General features: G+C 37.5%; 1 protein-coding gene across 2 annotated transcripts in view; it reads left to right on the forward strand.

Moving 5' to 3' along the window:
- The window catches only part of XRN1 (5'-3' exoribonuclease 1), a 168,167-nt gene extending 147,701 nt beyond the window's left edge, over positions 1–20,466 (forward strand). For both annotated transcript variants that reach the window (XM_053918514.1, XM_053918515.2), the window contains 8 exons: positions 2,166–2,276; positions 2,433–2,555; positions 3,021–3,183; positions 8,779–8,960; positions 10,541–10,654; positions 10,750–10,852; positions 15,180–15,340; positions 15,812–20,466. In XM_053918514.1, the coding sequence (XP_053774489.1) occupies positions 2,166–2,276; positions 2,433–2,555; positions 3,021–3,183; positions 8,779–8,960; positions 10,541–10,654; positions 10,750–10,852; positions 15,180–15,340; positions 15,812–16,114 (1,260 nt within the window). In that variant the 3' untranslated portion in view covers positions 16,115–20,466. The remainder of the gene's footprint in view (positions 1–2,165; positions 2,277–2,432; positions 2,556–3,020; positions 3,184–8,778; positions 8,961–10,540; positions 10,655–10,749; positions 10,853–15,179; positions 15,341–15,811) is intronic.
- The last annotated feature ends 4,042 nt before the right edge of the window (positions 20,467–24,508 follow it).

Consider the following 24,508-nt stretch of genomic DNA (forward strand, 5'->3'; position numbering starts at 1 on the left):
TTTTTTTATACTGTGAGGTCCTCATTAAGTTCCTTGAGCATCCTTATAAGCACTGTTTTGAACTCTGCATCTAATAGATTGCTATTCTCCATTTTGTTTAGCTCTTTTCCTGGAATTTTGATCTGTTCTTTCATTTGGGCCATGTTTCTTTGTCTGCTCATTTTGGCAGCTTCCCTGTGTTATTTCTGTGAATTAGGTACAGCTGTTAGGACTCCATGTCTTGGTAGTATGGCCTAATGTAGTAGGTGTCCTGTAGGATTCAGTGGCACAGCCTCCCCCATCACCCAAGCTGGTTATACAAGTGTACCCTCCTTTTGTAGTTGAGCCTTGTTGCTGTTGGCAGGTCAATGTGAGGGATTTATCCAGGCCAGTCAGCTGCAAGGACTGGCTGTGACCACTGACCACCAACCTCCACCCACTGTGGAAGATCAGCTGTGGAGGGGCAAGGTGGTGGTGCTTTGATGTGGTCCCAAGGACTGGCTGTGACCACTGACCACCAACCTCCACCCACTGTGGAAGATCAGCTGTGGAGGGGCAAGGTGGTGGTGCTTTGATGTGGTCCCAAGGACTGGCTGTGACCACTGACCACCAACCTCCACCCACTGTGGAAGATCAGCTGTGGAGGGGCAAGGTGGTGGTGCTTTGATGTGGTCCCAAGGACTGGCTGTGACCACTGACCACCAACCTCCACCCACTGTGGAAGATCAGCTGTGGAGGGGCAAGGTGGTGGTGCTTTGATGTGGTCCACTGGGTGCAAAGACTCTCAGGTTTTTGGGGTGGTGTAGGCCATGGTCAGCCCCCATCTGTGTTCTGCCTAGGATTACTCAGCATGAGCTATAAAGTAATCTGACATGGCTGCTACTTGTTCTGGGCTTGGAATTCCCAGGCAAAACCAAGCTGTGAATCTAGGCTGGTTGCTGCTGGTGCTGGGCCTGCAGCCGTTTAGCAAGAGATACAGGGGCTAGGGGCTTACTGAGTCTGGCTGTTGCTTGTTTGATAAGATTTAGGAAGTTGTGAAGCATGAGCCAAGACCAGCCATTCATATGGAAGAGTACCTGTTAACAGCTAAGGTGGGCCATAAGTTGCGTCACAGAATTTCAGGGGATCTCCAGGGTGGGGCAAACAGTGTTAGCCACGTTGGCACAGTCTCAGATATGGCACCAGCCTGCCAGCTCTGTGGTTCTGTGGGTGGGAGAGTTCAGAATAGGGACAATGGCCTCTGCCTGCTTTTCTGTCTAGGAGAAAGCTATCCCCCAGCTCTTGCTTTGATGTCAAACACTTCAGTTCCTCCTTGTGTGTCACTGGTACCTTTCAACCACCCCACTCCCCATGCTGAAGCTCAGAGAGAATGAGTCTGAGAAAGTTCGTGTGCGGGTTCTTTAAAAGGAAATGCTTGGGACTCCAGAAGTTTCTTCCACTGACTCACTCCCTCCTGGTTTTTGCAGCCACAAGTTGTGAGGACTTATCTTCCTGGCCATGGAATGCTGGGCTGGAGGTCCTGGGTTGGTCCGGGACCTCTTGCTCCCCAGATAGCCCTCCCAAATTTTATCCACCCAATGTAGATGTAGGACCAGTCTGTTCCCCATATCTGCCCCTCCTACCAGTCTGGGTTGATGTGGTTTCTTTAATTCCATAGTTGTCAGACTTCCATTAAACTTGATTTCTGACAGCTCTGAATGATAGTGGTTCTATAGTTTAATTGTAATTTTGAAGTGGTTGTGTGAGGAAGCATGCTGTATTTACCTATGCCTCCATCTTGACCGGAAGTTGAACCCATTAATATTTAGATATCAGTAAAATGGTTGAATTATATGACTTTTAAGGCCCTGTTCTGTCACTCTTATGCTATAATTTTCTTCATGTCATGAGCCTCTTTGGTAAAGCCTATGGACTCTTTCTCAGAATAATGTCTTAATGCTAAAATAAATACACATAATTTGTGAAAGAAAACCAATTATACTGAAATAGGATTAGAATCACCCCTGTTGTGGTTTATTGCCTATATTCATAATGTAATAGAATCCTGAATTCTTATTTAGAAATTAATGAAGATAAATATGTAATTTTTTTCCTCATCCAAGTTTACAGCAATTTATTTAGAACACTATTAAGTAGTGTTACTATAAATTTTATTTGAACAAAAAACTTCTTGTACTCTTTTATAGACATTTGGACAGCCTGACAAATGTAATACTAAGCTACTAAAGAGAAATGAAAGTACAGAAGTCTCAGAAAATCAAAAGGTTGGGTCTGGTTATCCACATGCTGTTGATAAGGTAAATGAACACTTATAAATTTGATTTTCCCACAGTTTACTACCTGGTTTGATGATTGGGTGAAAATTAAAAATCATTTTTGTACATAAAAGTCTTAGCTTTCTGTTTCTGTGTCCCTGGACTTTCATCTTCATGCACAAAATATTATTCTTGCAGCCTGACACTGGATTTGAGAACTTTTTAGCATCCTTGAATATCTCCAAAGAAAATGAAGTACAGTCATCTCATCATGACGAGCCTCCAAGTGAAGAACATTTGTCACCACAGTCCTTTGCTATGGTTTGTATTTTGTAGGAGCTTTTGTACTCTGGTAATTTCAGTGGTGTTGGCCATGAATATACATCCCGTGCAACTGTTAAAACACTTCTCTGTCATGTAGACTAGCATGTTAATCTTTTTGTCATCCTGTGAGGAAAACCAACCCTTTTTTTCATTTTTCTCTTTGGACCATACATAGCTCCCTTGCTTTTCAAACATTGCTAGTAGGCAGTTTGGTCAAAAGGTAAGTAGTAACTATAAACTCTTTTTTTATCTTTTTGCAAAAAAGCTCAGTTGTACAAAATGTTGGTTGTTTTTTTTTTTTTTACTCTAGGCTACTGATTTTCCTTGTTCTTTATCTGAATATAGTTATTGTTTTGTTTTTTAACAATGTAACTCATTAAAAGAAGGATCAGTAAGCTCTATAATTCTGTTAACTTTTCTCCCCTTTCCCCACCATCTCCATACCAATCATTTTGAAAACAGAAGGGAACGCAGATGCTTAAAGAAATTCTAAAAATTGATGGCTCTGACCCTCTGGACCATAAGAACAAAATGAAGCAGTTTGGTAATGAAGTCACTGTTTCTTCTAATAGAAGAGATGAATTTGGCGCACCTTCCTCACAGCCTAAACAAAATAAGAAATTAAGTAAGTAAACTAAGTGCAACTACTAATAACATCATTTCAAAAATTCAGTTTACTTTTTATCATGTGTCTTTTAAAGATGAAACTACTGGGGTTTTTTTTACTTTATTTTTATTGTTTACACTATTAGAGATATCCCCATTTCTCCCTCCTTTGCCCACCTCCACCCTACCCTTGCCCCTACTTCCCTGTGGCCATCATCACCTACCGTTGTCTGTGTCTGTGGCTTGTGCAAAGATGTTCTTTGGCTAATCCTATCACCTTCTTTCATCCAGTCCTCCCCTCTCCCTCCCTTCTGACAGCTGTCAGTCTTCCATGTATCCATGTCTGTTTCTGTTTTGTTCCTCAGTTTATTTTGTTCATTAGATTCCACATGTAAATGAAATCATAGGGTATTTGTCTTTCACCAACTGGCTTATTTCACTTAGCGTAATAATCTCCAGGTCCATCCATGCTGTTGCAAAAGCTAAGAGTTCCTTCTTTTTAAGGCCACATTGTAGTCCATTGTGTACGTGTACCACAGCTCTTTATCCACTCATCTACAGATGGGCACTGGGGCTGTTTCCAGATCTTGGCAATTGTAAATAATGTTGCTGGTTTAAACATAGAGGTGCATATATTCCTTCTAATTGGTGTTTTGGAATTCTTAGGATATATTCCCAAAAGTGGGGTGACTGGGTCAAAAGGTAGTTCCATTTTTAATTTTTTGAGGAAATGCCATACTGTTTTTCACAGATTGGTTGCACCAATCTCCATTCCCACCAACAGTGCACAAGGGTTTTCTTTCTCTACATTTTCGCCAGTACTTGCTGTTAGTTATTGATGGTAGTCATTCTGGCAGGTGTGGGGTGGTATCTCACTGTGGTATTAATTTGCATCTCTCTGATGATTAATGATGTTGAGCAATTTCCATATATCTGTTGGCCATTTGTATGTCCTCTTTGGAGAATTGTCTATTCTGGTCCTTTGCCCATTTTTTAATTGGATTGTTTTTCTTCCTGATGTTGAGTTATATAAGTTCTTTATATATTTTGGAAATGAATCCCTTATTAGGTGTATCATTTGCAGATATTTTCTCCCATACAGCGGAATCCCTTTTCATTTTGTCGATGGTTTCTTTTGTTGTGCAAAAGCATTTTATGTAATTTGATGTAGTCCCATTTGCTTATTTTTTTTTTTACTTTTTTTCCCCTGGGTAGAGGAAATATATCAGAAAAACATATTGCTATGAGAAATGTCTGAGATCTTACTGCCTATGTTTTCTTCTAGGATTTTATGGTTTCACAACCTACATTTAAGTCTTTCATCCATTTTGAGTTTAGTCTTGTATATGGTGTAAGTTGGTGGTCTAGTTTTATTGCACGTACACGTCCAGTTTTCCCAATACCATTTATTAAAGAGACTGTTTTTATTTTATGCTCTTAACTCCTTTGTGAAGTATTAATTGACCACATCAATTAACTTGGGTTGATTCCTGGACTCTCTGTTCTCTTCCATTGATCTACATGCCTGTTCTTATACCAGTACCAGGCTGTTTTGACTACATTGGCCTCGTAGTATAGTTTAGTATCAGGTATTATGATCCCTCCAACTTTGTTCTTCTTTCTCAAGCTTACTAAGACTATTTGGGGACTTTTTTTGGTTACCTATAAATTTGTGGAATATTTGTTCTAGATCTGTGGAATATGCCATTGGTATTTTAATAGAAATTGCATTGAATCTGTGGATTGCTTTGGGTAGTATGGACATTTTAATGATGTTAATTTTTTAATCCATGAACACAGTATGTGTTGCCACTTATTTGTGTCTTCCTAGGTTTCTTTCTTCAATGTTCTATAGTTTTCCAAATACAGATCTTTTACCTCCTTAGTTAAATTTATTCCTCATTACCTTTTTTGTGTTGTTCTTACAAGAGTAAACAGGATTCTTTTATTAGTTTCTCTGATAATCCATTATTGCTGTATAAAAATGCCACTTATTTCTGAATGTTAATTTTGTATTTTGCTATTTCACCAAATTCATTCATTAGATTTATTAGTTTTTTGGTGGGATCTCTAAAGGTTTTCTATATACAATATCATGTCTTCTGTGAATGACAATTTTACTTCCTCCTTTCCAATTTGTATGCCCTTTATTTCTTCTTGTCTGAATGCAGTGTCTAGGCCTTCCAGTAGTATGTTGAATAAGAGTGGTAAAAGCAGACAGCCCTGTCTTATTCTTGGTCACAAGGAAAACACTTTTGCTGTTTGCCCATTGAGTATGATCCTGGCTGTAGGTTGTTCATATATGGCCTTTATTATGTTGAGGTATGTTCCTTCTTTTCCCACTTTTTGAGAGCTTATATCGTAAATTGGTGCTGGATTATATCAAAATCTTTTTCTGCATCTATTGATATGATCATGTTATTTTTGTCTTTTCATTTTGTTTACGTGATATAGCATATTTATTGATTTTTGCATATATTGTACCAACCTTGCATCCTTGGGATAATTCCCAGTTTACCATGGTATATGATGTTTATAAGATATTGCTGGATCCGCTTTGCCAATGTTTTGTTGAGGACTTTAGCATCTGTGTTCATCAGGGATAATTGTTCTATAATTTTCTTTTTAGTGTCTTTATTTGGTTTTGGAATTAAGGTAATGATGACCCTGTAAAAAGAGCTAGGAAGTCTTCCATCCTCTTGAAGTTTTTGGAATAGTTTGAGAAGGACATGTGTTAGTTCTTTGAATATTTGGTAAAATTTGCCTTTGAAGCCATCTGTTCCAGGACTTCTGTTTGCTGGAAGTTTTTTGATTACTGCTTCCATTTCATTGGTTGTAATCTGTCCAGGTTTTCTGATTCTTCCTGATCTGTGGTGGAAGACTATGTTTCTAGGATTTATCCATTTTGCCCAGGTTGTCCCAATTTGTTGGCATATAGTTGTTCAGAGTATTTTCTTAACAATCCTTTGTATTTCTATGATGTCAGTTTTTACTTCTTTGCATTTCTGATTTTATTTGTTTGGGTCCTGTCTCTTTTTTTCTTGATAAGTCTGGTTAAAGGTTTGTCAATCTTGTTTATCTTTTCAAAGAACAAACTCATGGTTCCACTGATCTTTTATATTGTTCTTTTAGTCTCTGTGTCATTTATATCTGCCTCAGTCTTTATTATTTCCTTCCTTCTACTCAACTCTAGTCTTTATTTGTTATTCTCATTCTAGTTCTTTTAGGTGTATGCGTAGATTCTTTGAGTTTTTTCTTGCTTGTTGACATAGGCCTGTAATGCTATGAACTTCATTCTCAGGACTGCTTTCACTGTGTCCCAAAGATTTTGGGTTGTTGTTTGTTCAGTTTATTTGTTTCCAGGTAATTTTTTATTTCATTCTTGTTCTCAATTGATTACGCATTCATTTTTTTAATAACATGCTATTATTAAGCCTCCATGTGTTTGAATGTATTTGAGTTTTAATTGTAGTTGATTTCTACTTTCATGCCATTGAAATCTGAGAAGATGCTTGATATGATTTTTATGTTCTTGAATTTGTTAAGACTTATTTTGTGACCCAACATGTGCTCTAGCTTTGAGAATGTTTTATTTACACTTGAGAAGAATGTATATTCTGCTATTTTGGGATAACATATTCTGTAAATATCAATTAAAGCTATCTGATTGATTGTGTCATTTAAGGTCACTGTGTCCTTGTTGGTTTTTTGTCTATAAGATCTATCCATCGATGACAGTTGGGTATTAAAATCCCCTACTATGATTGTATTGCTCTTGATCTGTCCCTTAAAATCCTACTGTTATTTTTTAAAGACTGTTATTAAAAGTAACACATAAGAATGTAATTTCCATGTTTTTGTCATTTGTATATTCACTCTGTAACCAATAGATACATAGTTCCTAAATATCTTCTTGTGAACATTTAAATTGTACTATTACAGATACTCATTCTGTAGATCCCAAACCTGGAAAGGTTTTCACGTTCTAGCTTTTTTTCCCCAGTAATTTAAAAATGACTATGTAACTTAAATATATCACTTAACTTTTCTGAACTTCTTTTTTCCTGTTAGAAGGTGAAAATAAAATTTCAGGTGACTGTTGGGGTAATTATATGACATCTATAAAACCATTAAAACTGGGTCTAGCACATTGTAGGTGCCAAAAACTAGTATTAACATTATGTTAAAATAACTTGACCAACATAAAAATAAAAGAAGTATAAAATCAATTAAAAATAATTAATGGAGGCAGACATTGGAAATTGCGTACTTACCATATTTTTCGGACTATAAGACTCACTGGACCATAAGACGCACCTAGGTTTTAGAGGAGGAAAATAGGAAAAAAAACACCACTCCACCACCACCAACCACATCCCCCCTCCCACCGCCCCCATCAGCAAGCCAGGTACGCTACATTAGGACTATAAGATGCACCCCCATTTTCCTCCCAAATTGGGGGCGGGGGTTGCGTCTTATAGTCTGAACAATACAGTACCTGAAATCTGTGAAACCTCTAGCACAACATCTGGCACACAGCTGGATTTCAGTAGCTCTCCATCCTTGCCCCTGTGCCTCTGTAGGTCCCCTATACTTTAGTATTTTGTCTTTGTCATTGTCTGCAAAAGGCTACCTGGAAGAATCAGTAATGTAAAAGTAGATGGGGACAGAAGTTTTTCAGAGAGGTAAAAAAATTTCAAAGTAAGTAGATCTGTTTATTAAGGAGCAAAATATGGAACAAAATTGGAGCCTTCCTTTTTCATTTATACTCCAGTGAATATTGGGATAAGTAATTAAAAATTTCAATAACTACTAGGAAATTATTTATCATAGTGACAGACATGCTCTTGAAATAGGACAAAATAAAAACTTAAAAACAAAATTAGATAGAGATGGTTCTACTGTTGAAAATAAATAACTTTCACTTTATTTCAGTATAGTGAAAAAAAATCATACACCTTAGAGTCAAGAGCTGGAAATCCAGCCCAAGTTGCAGAACTGATGAGACCTGTGACTCTGGGCAGGCCACTTAGCCATTTCTCAGTGAGAGGGTTAGATTCATTTTTCAATGGGGTATGTTCTTGTTCTATTAGTGAGTTAATTGATTATGAAAAATGTGAACTTTAAGAACTTTTAAATCATTTTCTATATGAAAGCACTTTATAAAGACTTAATTTCAGAAAAAAAAATTAAGAAGCTTCATTTGGAGCAACAAAAACATTCATGTATTGTGTCTCAGAACATAAGATGAAATTTTGAGAGGACTGAAGCCAGGGTCACCTCAAGAGAGCCATTTGCTTATTTAAGTTTTGCCTGTAACATAACTATGTAATCATTAATGTCTCAAGATGTTCCTTTTTGCCTATCAGCTACTTATTATTTTTAAAATCTTTATTTTAATCACATATCATTAATCAGTTTCAATCACCTAAAAGTCTTTATTGAATTCTTACTAATTTTAGTCAGTACTAAAAAATTCTTATATTTGCTTCCTGGGAGAGTCCTCTTTTCACTTTTTAACAAATTTTTTCTTTCATTTCATGAAACCCTGTAATAATTACATAGTTTGAGATATCATTTAATATGGATATGTCCTGTTCTCTTTTTTTGGTAGCATCTTATGTAAACAAGCCTCACAGTGCTAGTGAGTACCACCACCCCCGGTCTATAGACAACGTGTGTTGGCCTGCTTCCAGCCAGATTCCTCCTATGTCCACACCCGTAACTGAACTTTCTCGAATTTGTTCCCTTGTTGGAATGCCACATCCAGATTTCTCCTTTCTTAGAACACCACAGGTATAGTATACTACTGTTTCATTTATAGAAGTTTTTTTAACACTAAGCTTAAGTAAATTGACAAAAGTCTTTGGCGAGAAAAAGTCTAATGGGGCTGACTTTTTTTTTACTGTATCAGCAGTATATACATATACTTCTCACTCTGGCTGTTCCATTTATGCAGAATCAAAGCCCTCAGAGAGCCTGACAGAGCCACCTGGGCAGCAGGGAACCTGGCAAGATTCTTTAGACGATAGAGCTAGGGATTTTGGTCTCAAGCATCTTGGTTCAACCTTTTTGATTTTAGAAACTCCCTGAATTTGGGAGGAACCCCAAAGTACTTCTGTTTACTTGTTATATCTATATTTACTGTATTAGAAATTAAAACTAAAATAAATATGTTTATTTAAAAACAATTTTTCCGAAAAAATTGGTAAGAGGCCTTGCTTGACATTTTTGCAGATCTTTTCCATGTCTAGCTTAAGAGAAGCTAGATTTTCATACCTCCTTTTACTGTCAGTCTCTTGTAATATGGTTTTCTGGGTGAAATATATGAAGAAAACCTGGCGTCGCACAGTAGGTAGTTGAAACAGGGAGATAATTTTAATAGCCTTTTCATATATTTGAGCATGTTCTTTGATATTACAGTAAAACATTGTGTTTTTTAAAAAATTTCTTGCAATGTAGAATCTGAAACTACATCAGTGAAGTTTTTGTCCTCCATATACTTGTGGGGAAATGAGAGTGAAAAGGCAGATAGCATCTTAATGCTAACGTGAAAATAGTTGTGACCTCAAGGACCTCTCTAAAGGGTCTCAGGGACCCGCAGGGTCCCCAAACTGCACCTGGAGGACCACTAGTCACAAGAAAGATTGTTTTATTCTTTTTACACGTAAGTTCTTAGTACATTCTTGCCTAAAACAGAAAGCAGGATTAAACTCTGCTACCTTTTGAAAAAGGAGATTTTTGAAAAAGAATCCTTTTTTAAAAAGGGAAAAAAGTGTAAAGCGTTATAATTTAAATGTGCATGTAAAATCAGTACCTCTGAGTCTTTTAGATTTTGGCAGTTAATTCATATTAGTGCAATATTGCCTCTTTGGAAGATGGTGTAATGCAGGGCTCAGCAAATTTTCTCTGTAAAGGTCCAGACAGTAAGTATAACCTTTGCAGGCCGTGTGCTCCCTATCACAGCCACCCAACTCTGCAGTTAGAGTATAAAAACAACCATAGATGATACATTAAAGAATGGACTCAGCTGTGTTCCAATAAAACCTTATTTACAAAAGCAAGTAGAAGTCCTAGTTTCCCAAGGCTTGGTATAAAGAAAACAGTTTTTCTAGCTTTCATTTGCATTAGGATGCTTGACCCTTCAGCTAGCTTAGAAACATTTATTTTGTAAAGAACACTTGAAGATAAGGCAACAATTTTAAAGTTTTTGCATGGTAACCCAAAACTTAAATAGTCCTCTTTTGAATTCTTGAATTTTTTATTTTTATTTTTTACAGAATGTCAGGTGAAATTATTCTATTTGTTTAAGCTTTGGGGGAGGAAGTTGGCTTCCTCGACAGATCGCTTCATAGACATTCACATTCTCTTTTTAGACAATGACAGTTTGCCAGGTAAAACTGTCTAATGGCTTACTGGTACAGGGGCCACAGTGCCACTCCGAAAACGAAGCCAAGGAAAAAGCTGCACTTTTTGCTTTACAGCAGTTGGTGAGAACTGTTCATGATCTTTTCTAATACATTTTTAATTAATTCCTATAGATGTCTTTGTTGCACTGTCTTATAACTTTTAAATGCTTCCATAGGGCTCTTTAGGAGTGAGTTTCCCTTTGCCTCCACCAATGTTTGCAAATTATCCTCCTGCTGTACCACCTGGAACCATTCCTCCAGTTTTTCCCCAACCTACTGGTAAGATATTCTGCATTTCTAAATATTTGTCATTGAATTACTATTTTTAGAGAGTTCTTTTAAGATGCATCAATTTGAATAAACAAAAAAATCTATCTGGGTGTTTAGGGAATATAATAAAGCATTGTGAGATGTTAGCCTGAAACCAGAGCCTGCATATTCACCTAGCAACATAATTTTCCTCCTCCAGCCTCTAGTGTGGCTAAAATAGGATGGCACTTTGTTCTGGGTAGCCCCATAGATGAATTCGGGTTAAAGTTAAACATTAAAAACAAAGATGGGGAGGCCTTCCTGTGTGGCTCAGTTGGAGCTTCGTCCCATAAACCAAAAGGCTGGCAGTTAGATTCCTGGTCAGGGCACATGCCTACGTTGTGGGTTCTATCCTCGGTCAGGTGCATGCAGGGGTGGGGATCCAATAAATGTTTCTCTTCACATCGATGTTTCTCTCTCTCCCTTCCTCTCTCTCTCATTTTTCATAAAAAATGTCCATGGGTGAGGATTAAAAAAAACATGCACAGGCCAGGAGAAAACAAAGGTGAAGGGAGTAAAAACAGGTCAGACTTTGAAGCTGTGGTTGTGAAAGATGCTGTCCTTGATGATGGCAGAAATGAAGAGTGGAGGGGTGTTTAAGCTCACTGATGTGTTTCTTCATACCCTCTCCTAATGTCTGCCTCCTGCAAATGCAGTGCCTTGAGTTATCGAGCAGGTAGCTCCGTGCTTCCTGTGGCCATTTAGTGACGTCTTCATGTAACTTCTTTGGGACTCCACTTTCTTATTTGTGCTAGATGTGTCTAGGATCTCTTTAAGACTAACATTTTGTAATTTAATGATTCTAAATCTCAAGTTCATTAACCATTTTGTTTATCCTCACTTGAGAGTGTATTTATTGATTTTACAGAGAGAGGAAAGGAGGGAAAGGGGGGGAAACATCGATGTGAGAGAGAAACCTCTATCAGTTGCTTCCCATACACCCCAACTGGGAATCAAGCCCACAACCTAGGCACGTGCCCTGATGGGAATTCAACACATGATCTTCCAAATTATGGGACGATACTCCAACCCACTGAGCTACCTGGTCAGGGCTAAACATTCTTTCATTGCCCTTTTGTTTTCCTAATGACAGTTGGCTTCTTCGTATCCTAATCATTATAATTTAAAGCCAATAACTTGTTTATTTCAAGTTCAGAAAATTACTTTGAGTCTACTATATTCTGGATATTATTCCAGTTCTACATATCTGATCCTCACTATAAACATTACAGAGATTAATAATGCTGAATAAACAAGTTATCTCTAAAATCTTTTTGCCTAAACTCCATTGAACTAAAACACAGATTATTTTTAAAGCATAACCTAGAAGGACAAAGAGATGAGATAAGAAATATAAGCAAATTAGAGATTTCAAAAGAGTTTGTGATGAGAAAAGCAGTTGAAAAAGTAGTAAACAATTTAGCATAGCAGGGTTAAGCCGTTGGGTTGGCCAAAAAGTTCATTTGGTTTTTTACATAAGATGGTTCTGGTAGCCCTTAGTTGTCTTTAACTTTATTCAAAACAGTTTTGTTAGATTGTATTGTGACAGTTGTCATATCAGCGTGCCTTTAAAAATAAACTTAACCCAAAATGGTGAATTTTTGTGTAGCCATTTTAATATTGAAGATGGAAGAAAGCAAGCAGCTTTTTCAGTGTATTATACTTTATTATTTCAAGAAGGTAAAAATGCCACTGAAATGCAAAAAAAGATTTGTTCAGTGTATTGAAAAGGTGCTGTGACTGATCGAATGTGTCAGAGTGGCAGGTGAACTTTCTTGGTACTGTTGACATTTTCGCCAAATAGTTCTTTGCTGTGGGGCTGTCTTACGCACTGGAAGATGTTTAGCAGCACCCCTGGCCTCTACCCACTAGAAGCCAATAGCAGAAGATAGCTGACATACTCAAAATATCCAAATTAATGAAGTTATTGGTGAAAATGAAAAATGGGTCTCTTATTTTACAGAAAAAACTGTATGGACTTTTTGGCCAACCCAATACAATCTAAAGTGTCTGTAGAAGAGGATACAAATGAGCTGATGAGTAGATTGCCTGTCACAATTCCCATGAGATTCAGAGCTGGACATTGCCAGAAGCTGCCAGAGTTTCCCGTGAGGCCTGAGCTAAGAAGAGTGGGATGGGTTCAGAGTCTGTAGCGATGGGACCCCCGCTTCTCTAGATCCCACCTCCACACAGCCATGCAGTCAGGCAAAAGACTGGAGATAGGTTCTCCAGAGAGCTCCCTAGATATGGGAATACCAGCATAGAGTAAAACATGAAATACCAGGCTGAAAACAGAGCATAAGGTAAATTTTGTTTTTCCCATCCTTTTTTCTGACTGTAGCCAGCCATAGCCCAGATAGGAATTTAGTTGGAAAATGGTTCTTTTGAGAAATTCATTGAACTCCAAAGAAAAGACCTATTGATTTCTGGAGGGTATCCCAACCAAAAGCCTGACTCCCAACCCAGTCATCCTGAAGAGAAGCTCTCAAGTCATCCAGCCTGCTCCCTTCCCGCACAGACACTGCTTCCAGTCACTGCTTCAGTGTCTTGTTCTTTCAAATGAATAGATGATACTAAGACTGTGAGAGATCCTGAACATTTTAGGAAAAGAAAATATCTAAAATTAAAAGAGAACCCCAAACAAAGAGAAATGAAAGTGACCTGGAAACAGTGATAACATAGGAAATAAGACATCAAAGACAGTCATTGTTAATATTCTTAGTGAAATAAAACAGTGTTGCAACCAAAAGATAAGAACAAAAAGGTATGGGGAAAAAAGCATAATTAGAGAACAAGAATAAAATGTTGCATTGAATTTTTATAATTCAGTAGATAAAGCCCAAGCAAAGCCATGGCAATCTCAGGAAGAAGAAGAACAAAATGTAGAAAATAAGAAAGAAGGGTGGTTTAGAGGGACAGTGTATGGAGCCAACACCCATCTCGTTGGAGTTCCAGATAGAGAGACCAGAGATCATGGAAAGGAGGACAAGTATCGAAGAATTAGATACGAAGCCTTCTGGACTAAAGGACGTGTATCTCTAAATTGAAATGGCCACCAAATGCTTAGTACAATAAATGAAAAGAGATTACAGGTTGCCTTGAAACTCAGAGTACAAGTAATAAAGAGATAACCTAACGAGGTCAACGAGGGGGAAATACTTTAAAAGATCAAGAATCAGAATGGTAGTATTTTACTGTTTAACAGAGGGTCAAAGCTAAAAACCAGTTGAGCATTGAATACCTCCAAATCCTGAGGCAGAATTAGTTTCATCTGATTTTTCTGCATAGCCAAAAAAACTGCGAATCTTCTTAATTTTGTGACTACTACCAAAGTTGCTTATATGTATTATCCAGACCTAATTTTCTAAGTCTATGTAGTTTTCTTCACTGGAATTTGTGCATTTATAATTCATTACAGTAAAATATATTACAATTCTCCTAATCCAAAATTTCTTAAATGGCTAAATTTTACATAATTACATTATACTGTCTTACAGTTCTGGTGACCTTTATCTCTCTTTAAAAAGAAAGTTTGAACACAGCACATACCTTCTTCAGTGGCAACGTGCTGTTTAACACAGCAGGGCCCATGCCGCACCGGCACTGACTGCAGAATCATCTGCGGAGCTCGTTAGCAGTACAGGTGCTGGGCCGGGTGGCAATGGTTTGTTAGGGCTGATGCTTTGCCCAGGAATCCGTACTTGACAAGCGCCCCAGGTGATTGAATATACAGCCTTAAATCAGGTTTGGAAACTCCTGGTTCAATGTGCTTTTTAATAAGAAACAAGATACAAATTTTTAAAAATCCTTGAATTAAAAATATTAGAATAGTGAAAAGAAAGATGTCATGAAAGTGACCGCATTTGAAGACTTAAGCTTTTGGGGGTTTTTGTAGGCTGGGAATCCTGTGAAAGCAACTTAGCATTAGGGGCAGTTGAGATCCTTAAGATTTCTTTCTTTATGCCCTGCCTTTTCTCCCCCAAGGGACAGTTTCAATGACCCTTTTATGATTTTTTTAAATAGGGTTACAAATATTCCTAAAACTCATATCAGTATATGTTATTCTCTGGGCCATCCTAAGCCAGAGAGCATATTGATAAACTGACTTCTGTAAAATTGTTCATAAACCTAAGAGGGGCTTCTGAGGCTGAATGTTGTAAGCAAGATTTATCATAAGTTAAGTGTATGCCTCTTTGCCAAAGCCAAAAAAGCCAGGAATAGTAGCACAAGTAGGTCTTCAATTTCAGGGATTTGATGGACTATTTTACTAAAAAAAATTTTCCATGATTTTTAACAGCTAATATACTGCCTTCATCATCTCATCTCTTTGGCTCGATGCCGTGGGGACCACCGGTGCCAGTTCACGGAAAGCCTTTTCATCACACTCCACATGCTGGGCCTGGGCCCCTGGCGGGGGCCGTAGTGGGTGGTGTGCACAGTCAGTTCATACCTCTACAGGTGAGACCTAGAGATAGAATTATTAGGTTTTTAAGGTAATGTTTTTAATGCTCAAAGACTATTAATAAAAAATTGTTTATTCAAGAATTACTTATTCAGTACCAACTAGAAGCCCAGTACAGGTCTGACTGCTGAGAATTTATATTATGACAATGGTGAGCAGTCTGACCTGGGCCCTGCACTCTTGAGCTTATGTTCTAATAAATAATAATTGCAGCAAGTAATGATAGCCTTTTCTAGCACAAAGTGATTTAAAATCAGGAATGTGATTTTTTTATATTTAAGGGATGAAGAATTTTTAAATATTCAAAACCAAATTTCTCTTAATTTCTAAAGTCTATTTGGAAACATAAGTGGAAGTCACAAGACAGCAGAGATCAACAAATATTAGTAGTGTGATTTATGGTATTTTATGACTAGTTTTACTTTTTAGCCTACGTTGTTAATTGATGATGCTTTTATCCCTTGAAGGTTACTAAAAAAAGGGTTGCAAACAAAAAGAACTTTGAGAATAAGGAGGCCCAAAATCCTCAAGCCACCCCACTTCAGACTAGCCAGCCAGGGTCTTCCAGTGTCACCAGAGTGATTCCACAGGAGAGTTCATCGGCTTCCTTAAAGTCCTGTCAGATTACTCAGCCTGCTTCTTCCTTTCAAGCGGAAGCCGCCTCTCAGAGTCGTGGTATGTGTCACCATAAGTCAACACCAAGCTCTTCTTCAAGAAGAAAATCAAGAAAACTGGCTGTCAATTTTGGCATTTCTAAACCTTCTGAATGAATTTGGTACTTGGAATTAAATTAGTTTTTTCCCCTTCTACCAACCTTTTTATAAATCCATATCTATGTCTCATAAAAAAATTGGAATGTGCTATTATTTTTAAATGTTTCAATTGAAAATTTTTAATTTTTAAGTTGTCAGGCACTTTTCATGCTATTTAAAAGACTATATCACATTGTGCATCTTAAATATGTGTGGTTTGCTTTACATTAATTATACCTCAATAAAGCTATTTTTAAAAAGACTATAAATTAAATCTTGTGTTAAAATAATACTAGTGGACTAAACGTTAAGGTGTACCACTCTAACTATTGGCCTCATCATTCGAAGCATCCTGAAGTATAAATGAGACATCATATTGCAATAATAATAAACATTTTTACACTGTCATTGAGGAATAATTAAGTGGAGCATGGAAATTGGGCCTCAAGTATAATTTACTGAATTTGGATTTTATTTTTCTTTTTAATGATGTAACAGAATTGTCAGGAGAATGGCTCTTAGAAATATTTTCATTTATGTTCTGTTGTCTCTGAGGGCCCTTTAGACCTGCTGTGAAACAATCGCACTTGTGCTCGTGCCACTAGTTTTGCTTGATTCTAAATTTTGTACCAAAGCAACTTTAGAATACTGATCAGAGTATTTCATTTAACTACTTAGAACTAGAAATAGCAATCTAGATTTAAGCAACTAATTGCAATCTTTTTTCGACTATTCAAGGACCAGCATTGGTAATTTCTAATAAAATTAAGTTTCAAAATTTACAGGGTACAATGATTAGATTAATCTGCCAATAGAATAAAGTAGAAAATATTAATCATGTTAATTAAAATAAATTGCATTATTCTTTTGTAGAGCTGACAAACATCTATAAGAGCTCCATCATTGGTCCATGTGTAGTGCTTCCTGGGGCTGATGAAATTCTGATTTTTTTTAAATCCAGGGTGTGCTACATCTTATAAGCACAATCACTTTGTGACGTACATTACTTACATGACAAATGCCTCTCGTTCTGTTTCCATATTTTTAGCTTTATACCGAACTGTTTGGTGACTCTGGCATTTTGTCTTTGCATGTCACGTGTGGGTGTGTATTTTTCAAGCTGTGGCTCTTGAAATTATTGTAGAATCTTTGAAAATTTATCGGTGGTACCAGGACCCGAATTTGTGTGTGTGTGTGTGTGTGTGTGTGTGTATACACATATATGCATATATATTTCCTTCAGCTTTTGTGATGTGCATATATTTTTAAGGAAGTAAGTTATACTTTTTAAAAAGTTGGATATCACAATTTTTATATGGAGCTGCTCCTTATATCTGATTACATTTAGCTCATTGGGAACTCTGCCAGGAGTCTTAGACTAGCATGTTTAAAAATGCTGGTATCGAACTAATTAGATGCCTTTAACTGCTGATTTCAGAGTTTCTTTAGATGTTAATAGGATATCTGTATATTAGTAGTGCCTTTAGTGTGAGGGATAAATGTTCATTATCTGTCATTTGTTACAATTATGTGAGCTCTGCGATATTTTCTGTTTTCCTGTATTTACATGTTCATCGGTTTCCAGCAGTTTATTGTTGCAAATGTTTCTTTATCTCTAGTGGGATCTTGAGTAATAAGGCTCAGGTAATTCTCAGTGTTCGTCCTTACTGCCTCACAAACTCTATTTGTTTTAAAAGGAAATATCTATTATGAGAATATAATACAAAAAGTTAAATTGTGACAGTAACGTTCTGCTTAATGTATGTAAGATTTGTCACCTTTATGTAACTACAAACTCCAACAATCAAGAATTGCCTCACCCATCACTTCTATGGGACCACTCTATGAGCTGTGTGCAGCCCACATGCTTTTTTAGATCACAGAAGAAGGAATGCACGCACCTGAAAACGCCAAGAAAAAGTTCAGTAAGCACAGCACCACTTAATGTATGGGGTTAGTTCCCCAGTGTTTGAACAGAGCAAGCTGTCCTGTGTGGATAGACAGTAAAAGTGTTTTCTTTTCATTCCTCCTCCTCTTTTAAAAACATATTATTCTCAAGGTCAAGATTAAAGAGAGATTAAAATAGAAGAGAGCTCTGTAGCAGCTAGGTAGTGGGTCAGGCATTTGTCTGTATTCCTTTCCCACATTTATCCCAAATGTGGGCCTGACATCCATAGGAGATGCGTCCTCCTGATGGGACAGAGGCTGTTTTTCCTTCGTGATAATCTTGAGGAGACTGGATCCATCGGTAGTTTGGGAAGCTTACAGCTTTTCCTTTTTGGATGGGACAGACTCATCCACCCCAAAGTTTAAGTATATGTCTGTTCAACTGTTGAACCTGCTGTGGATTTTGGCGGGCAGTGTGTAGGGCATAGAAGAGTAGAGTCCCCAGATTGCGTCATGTTTCCATATGACTAGAGCAGTTAAATCTAAATGTGCTTGTTCAGTAACTTTTTTTTTCTTTTTTAGCCCATTGAGATTTGAAGATCGATCCTTTCAGTTTCATTGTTTCTTTTCATATTTCCTACATTATCTGCTTATTATCAGTTTTATAATGTGACAGATAGAATGTATTAATCAATTTAAACATCATGTAGACCATCAAGTCGACATCAAGTCTTAAACATCTGAGACTCATTTGCATGAAAAATTAATTTTAACCTCTGTGTATTCCTTGGTTTCAATTTAAGACTTTTTTTTTAAGAACTAAAAAGATAAAAAGATCTTTTTTTTCCACTATTGGGGAAGGGATGAAAAAGTCAATGCAGGTTTTTTGTTATTTCCTTTCCTCTAATCAGGTATTTGCTTTGGTTTTCCAAACGTATCTAGATTCTTGGTTTTAAGAGAAGGAAGTAGAGAGAAGGTGGCTGGAAGAGGGAAACCAATTAAATAAGACGTATCAGTCACTGCATTTTCAGATTATAACATATCTTTGTGGCTCAAGGAAATAGATAAACTTCAGGCTCTGTTTCATTCACTCATTTTTAATCATCTGTTCTGTTTGTATCAGTAAACCATGCTTTTTCATAGTGATTGTCTAATTTTCACCTAAAGATAGAACTGTCCAGCTCTCCTTTGTAATTCTACCATGCTTCATGTCAGTGTTCAGAGCAATTTTTAAAACAACTGTGTACATCAACATCCCAGCTTTTTGAGCTTACTGTATTTGTTAGTAACATCTTGCTTCCAAAGTGTGTTTTTACTGTAGAGAAGAATGAACTTATTTGAGGGAAATGACTGTGGCAGGTATTCTCTACCTTTAAAAATAAAAGAATCACAGAAATTCCCTTACCATTTTTCTAGAGATAGTGACAGTACTCAGGACTGGCAGTGTTCTTGATGTGCATTTGGTAAGCTTTGCAGGTAAACCAGTCTTTTTGGCAGGAGCTTTCTTTCTCAGGATAAAGCTTAAAATTGTAGAAATGAACACTGTGAAGTCTGAGATCTGGTTGACGTTTCTCTCCAACCCCACAGTGTTGAAACAGACAGCCAACAGGGCCAGGCCACCAGGCGTGTGGAAGCACCACTGGTGTTAACAGAGTTAACAGCTTGCACATCACAGTCCTTGTAGAGAAAGAGAAAAAGGGTATAAAATAGTTTTAGTAGTTAAGAATATCAGCAATCCAGAACTAGTTTTGTGTGTGTCTGTGTTTTGCGTCAGTGAGCCAACAGTAATGCCTTGCTCAGTCAGTGCATTCAGCCATCTCAAGTGCAATTTGTGATGGAGACTCTGGTTTCCAATAGGTGAAGTTTTACATGAACTTGTAAAAATTAATTTTTCCAGCAGTACACCCATGACTATTGATTATTTCAGCAATTGGTATACTATGAATTTGCCTCTGCCGAATAAGTTTCTGTAGATGTTTTAGCAATTTGAAGCCAATTGCTTGTACCATTTCTAATGAATAATAGGAGTAAGAATTCGGTTCACAGTATATGAGTGTGCTGTGTTATCAAAGTGTTCAGTATTTTGTTCATTTAAACAATACAATTAAATATAATTCATACAAATGTATCTTAATTCCTTTCTTTTCTCACATAACTATTTTATAAGTAACTAGAATTTTTCATTAGATCTTATACAGAGCAGTATTTTATTAAAAATTCAAAAGGGAAGACTTTGTGCTCATTTTGTAGTTTTTTTAAAAATATCTTTACATTATCTGTAATTTTAAAGTGTTTTAAACTTTTCATTGGAATGGACTTTGAAATTATTTTTGTGTTGTTAAGTTGTTCATTTGTAGATTTATAGCATGAAGTTAGCCTCAAAATGTTGTGTCAAAGGATTTTAAAATATAAGAATCACTGAAAGAGTTTAAATGTTATACATGTTAAATGCTATATGAATTTTAATTAAACACTTGAGAATGATTTCATAAGCTGTTTGTTCTCGTATTTTTGCCTTAATATCAAAAGAAACATTCCGCTAGTCACTTAAATCCATATCCTTTTATGCCTGTATTTTGAATCTATGTCATTTAGTGTAAACTAGCCAGCATGGTTAGTAGAAAAAGTCTGAATTATAGATTCAGATAGCCACTGTTCTGATCTGAGCTCTACTTCTTACTAGTTGTGAGTAGGTCATTATCATATTAACACGAGCAGGTTATATAAGGTCTTAGTCCCAGTTTCTTTACCTCCTAATGGAAGAAAACAACACTCCTTGTGTTGTTAATATGTACGGTGCACTAGGTGCATAGTAGGTGTATTACAAATGTTAGTAAATGAAGATTTTCATATGTATATGCAGATCAAACACCTGGGACTCAAACACAAAATCCTCTGGATGGTACCAAATATCTGTACGCTTTTTCCACTGAGTTACTCTCCAGTATCCACTTCACACAGAGTCCCCGTGTTTCCATTGGGTATCTGGGAGGCTCTTCTTCTTTTTTTTTTTTTTTAATTTTTATTGTTATTCAATTACAGTTGTATGCCTTTTCTCCCCGTCCCTCCACCCCACCCCAGCCTCCACCCTCCCCCTTGATTTTGTCCGTGTGTCCTTTAGAGTAGTTCCTGTAATCCCCTCTCCCCACTGTCCCCTCCCCACTCCCCCCTGGCTATTGTTAGATTGTTCTTAACTTCAATGTCTCTGGTTATATTTTGTTTCCTTTTTTCTTCTGTTGATTATGTTCCAGTTAAAGGTGAGATCATATGGTATTTGTCCCTCACTATCTGGCTTATTTCACTTAGCATAATGCTCTCCAGTTCCACCCATGCTGTTGCAAAGGTTATAAGCTCCTTCTTTCTCTCTGCTGCATAGAATTCCATTGTATAAATGTACCATAGTTTTTGGATCCACTCATTTGCTGATGGGCACTTAGGTTGCTTCCAGTACCAGGCCATTGTAAATTGTGCTGCTATGAACATTGGGGTGCACAGGTTCTTTTGGATTGGTGTTTCAGGGTTCTTAGGGTATACATTTGGAATTGCTGGGTCAAAGGGCAGTTCCATTTTCAGTTTTCTGAGGAAATTCCATACTGTTTTCCACAGTGGCCTCACCAGTCTGCATTCCCACCAACAGCGCACTAGGGTTCCCTTTTCTCCACATCCTCTCCAACATTTGTGGATTTGTTTATGTTGGCCACTCTGGTGTGAGATGGTACCTCATTGTGGTTTTAATTTGCATCTCTCTGATGGCTAGTGATGCTGAGCATCTTTTCATATGTCTCTGGGCCCTCTGTATGTCTTCCTTGGAGAAGTGTCTATTCAAGTCCTTTGCCCATTTTTTAATTGGGTTGTTTGTCTTCCTGGAGTGCAGTTGTGTGAGTTCTGTATATATTTTGGAGATCAGACCCTTGTCTGAGGTATCATTGTGGGAGGCTCTTCTTTTTCTGTTCTTCCTTTTTCCTGTCATGATCCCCTCTATATTTTCTACCATGCAGGGGAAGGTTCTTACAGAGCTTCAAAGGAAGGGGCTTTAATTGCTACTGATAAGACTGGGGAATTTACAAGAATAATATCTTGCTAATATTGGCCATGTCTCACAATACAACTGATGCATAACGTGGTATTTGGCCACCTTGATCCAGCAGAGGCATGTGGTCTAGGATGACCTTTTCTACTTCGCTCCCCAGACTGCCAGCTCCCCACACTGAGATCCTCAGTAACCACCTTCTCTGCCCCAATCTGTAGCATCATTGGTCTCCCTTAATCTTGGTGCTAATATTTTGACTTGAGAATCAAAACTAAAACTGAAATCCACTCAAGCTAATTTGATAAAGGGAAAGCTGTAAGAACATGAGGCAATGTCAGAAACCAATCCAGGAAATACAATAAGGCTTCTAAGAAACAGAACCTTGGTCAGGGTGTTACCTTCCAATTCACTGTCTCCCCTCACGGGGCCATGGGGTCTGTGGTGTCTGTGACTATTTAGTTTAGGTCTTTACTCACTCAACTGTAATACGTGTAGTAAGGAAATGCAGACTTCTCAGAGGCAGACTCTTATTAAATAGTAACCATATCCTGGACCCCCATTTAGTCCTTATAGTTTTTTACATAAAAGATGGCCTAATGGAGCCAGAGTTCACTGTCTTATGTGCTTGCAAACCGCTCATAAAAAGGCAATTCTAGTTAAACTTCACCTTGGAAAATAGTCGGCAATAGAATTACCCAGTGCTTTAATGGAGTCACTGATTCGTACAGTTGTAGGAGTCTTAACCATGTTTCACTGAGTTCCTAAATATAGGATCAATAGATAATGTGTATCTGCTGCTTATTAAGTGCTTATTAAGAGTTTAATATCCCAGTCCAATATCCTCAGTGGTTTATATTGATATCTTCTAACCCTATCATGTATGCAGATTTCACCAGAGCAGAAGTCGGAATCCAAATCCTATGCTCTTAACTACTTTGCTATAGGTTTTAGGTTTTACTATGTAGTTTTACATCAACACTGTGTAGTTTTATTATGAATATATTCTTTCACTCCATTTGCTATTTATTACTATCTTTTAAGGGCTTAGCACAAGCATAGAGGTTACAAATATGAATAAGACCTAGTCTTGCTATTCACAAAGTCTAGTAGAAGAGTAAAGCACCAGGTGCAGTTCCAGTATACCAAGCATACAGGAAAGGGGTACCTCACAGGTTGGGAGGTATCAGGGTCTCTCTTCTGGAGGAGCTGAGACTTAAAAGGATCCAAATAGGAGGAGATTGATCACAGCTGAATTACTTAGAGTGCTGATTAAGGAGGTCAGAGGTAAAATGCAGGTAACAGGATGCTACAGATCATATAACACAGCAGACCATGGAAGTTTAAATTTCATCCTAAAGACTTAGTCAAACCTCTTTTGTTTAGATGTAACAAAATCTCACTTAAATTAGCTCAAGAAAATATACGGGTAGGATTAGAAGGTTGATCATCACAAATACAGGAAAGTCACCCAGAATCCAGGAAGAGGAGAACAACTGGGTCTCAAAGGGGCCTCCAAGAATAAGAAAGCTCCCAGGAACACCAAAGATCCACCTCTCTAGTCTTCCCTCTGCCTTTCTATTTAACACTCAGCTTCCCCGTTCCAATTGTACATTGCTTCATTTCCAGCAACCAGCCAATGACTAGTGTTTCTTCATCTCATCTCCAAACGGGATATGTCCACCTCTGCCTAGGCGAGTAAGGTCAGCTGATACAAACATGGGTGCTGTGTCCCATTCATTTTGGAGTGGGGTTCTTTAGAGCAAGAAGTTTAGGATGTGAAGACGTCCCCCCAAATGCACCTCTAATAGAAGCTATTGCATGGTTTTCAGAAGGCAGTTATTTGCTTTCAGAATGAGAAGTGGTGGGATTGTGGCTAAATTAGACGAGAAGAGGTTTTAGTGATTCAAGTACGAATAATGCAGCTGCACTGGTGATCCAGGATCACCTCTTAAGCTGGCACATTAATATTTTATCAGAGACCCTCACTGGTGGATAGCAATTCATGCTGTATTTGGTCAGGAGCCCCAAGCCTTCCTGAGAATTACTTTCTCCTATCTGTGACCTGCTAAGTCTTTTTATTATGTAAGGAATAAGAGTTATTCTCATGAACTTTGTCAGCCTGATGACACTTCCTAGAATGTCAAACAAATACTGCCTTAGGCAACCATATTCATGGATCATCAGGAGCATAAACTATTCCTACCAAGAATGCATCGCCTTACTGGAGTCAGAGCTATCCTCAGCCACAAAATCTTGAATGGCGCTGGTGCTCTCTGCTTCTTACAGTAGAACACCGTGTTCTACAGAAGACAACTGGGCACACACTGATGGAGAAATCCATCACATAATGGCCAAGGCTGGGAGTTTCTCCACTAACATTAGTTACAGGGCTTTACAATTCATATTGCTGACAAGCAAAAGTCACATCATTAATTATGTCTCCATGGATTCTGCACTGAAGTTTGTGCTGAAGACTCAGTACTAGTAACAATTAC

This window comes from Desmodus rotundus, chromosome 2 (assembly GCF_022682495.2).
Source record: "Desmodus rotundus isolate HL8 chromosome 2, HLdesRot8A.1, whole genome shotgun sequence".
NCBI lineage: Eukaryota > Metazoa > Chordata > Mammalia > Chiroptera > Phyllostomidae > Desmodus > Desmodus rotundus.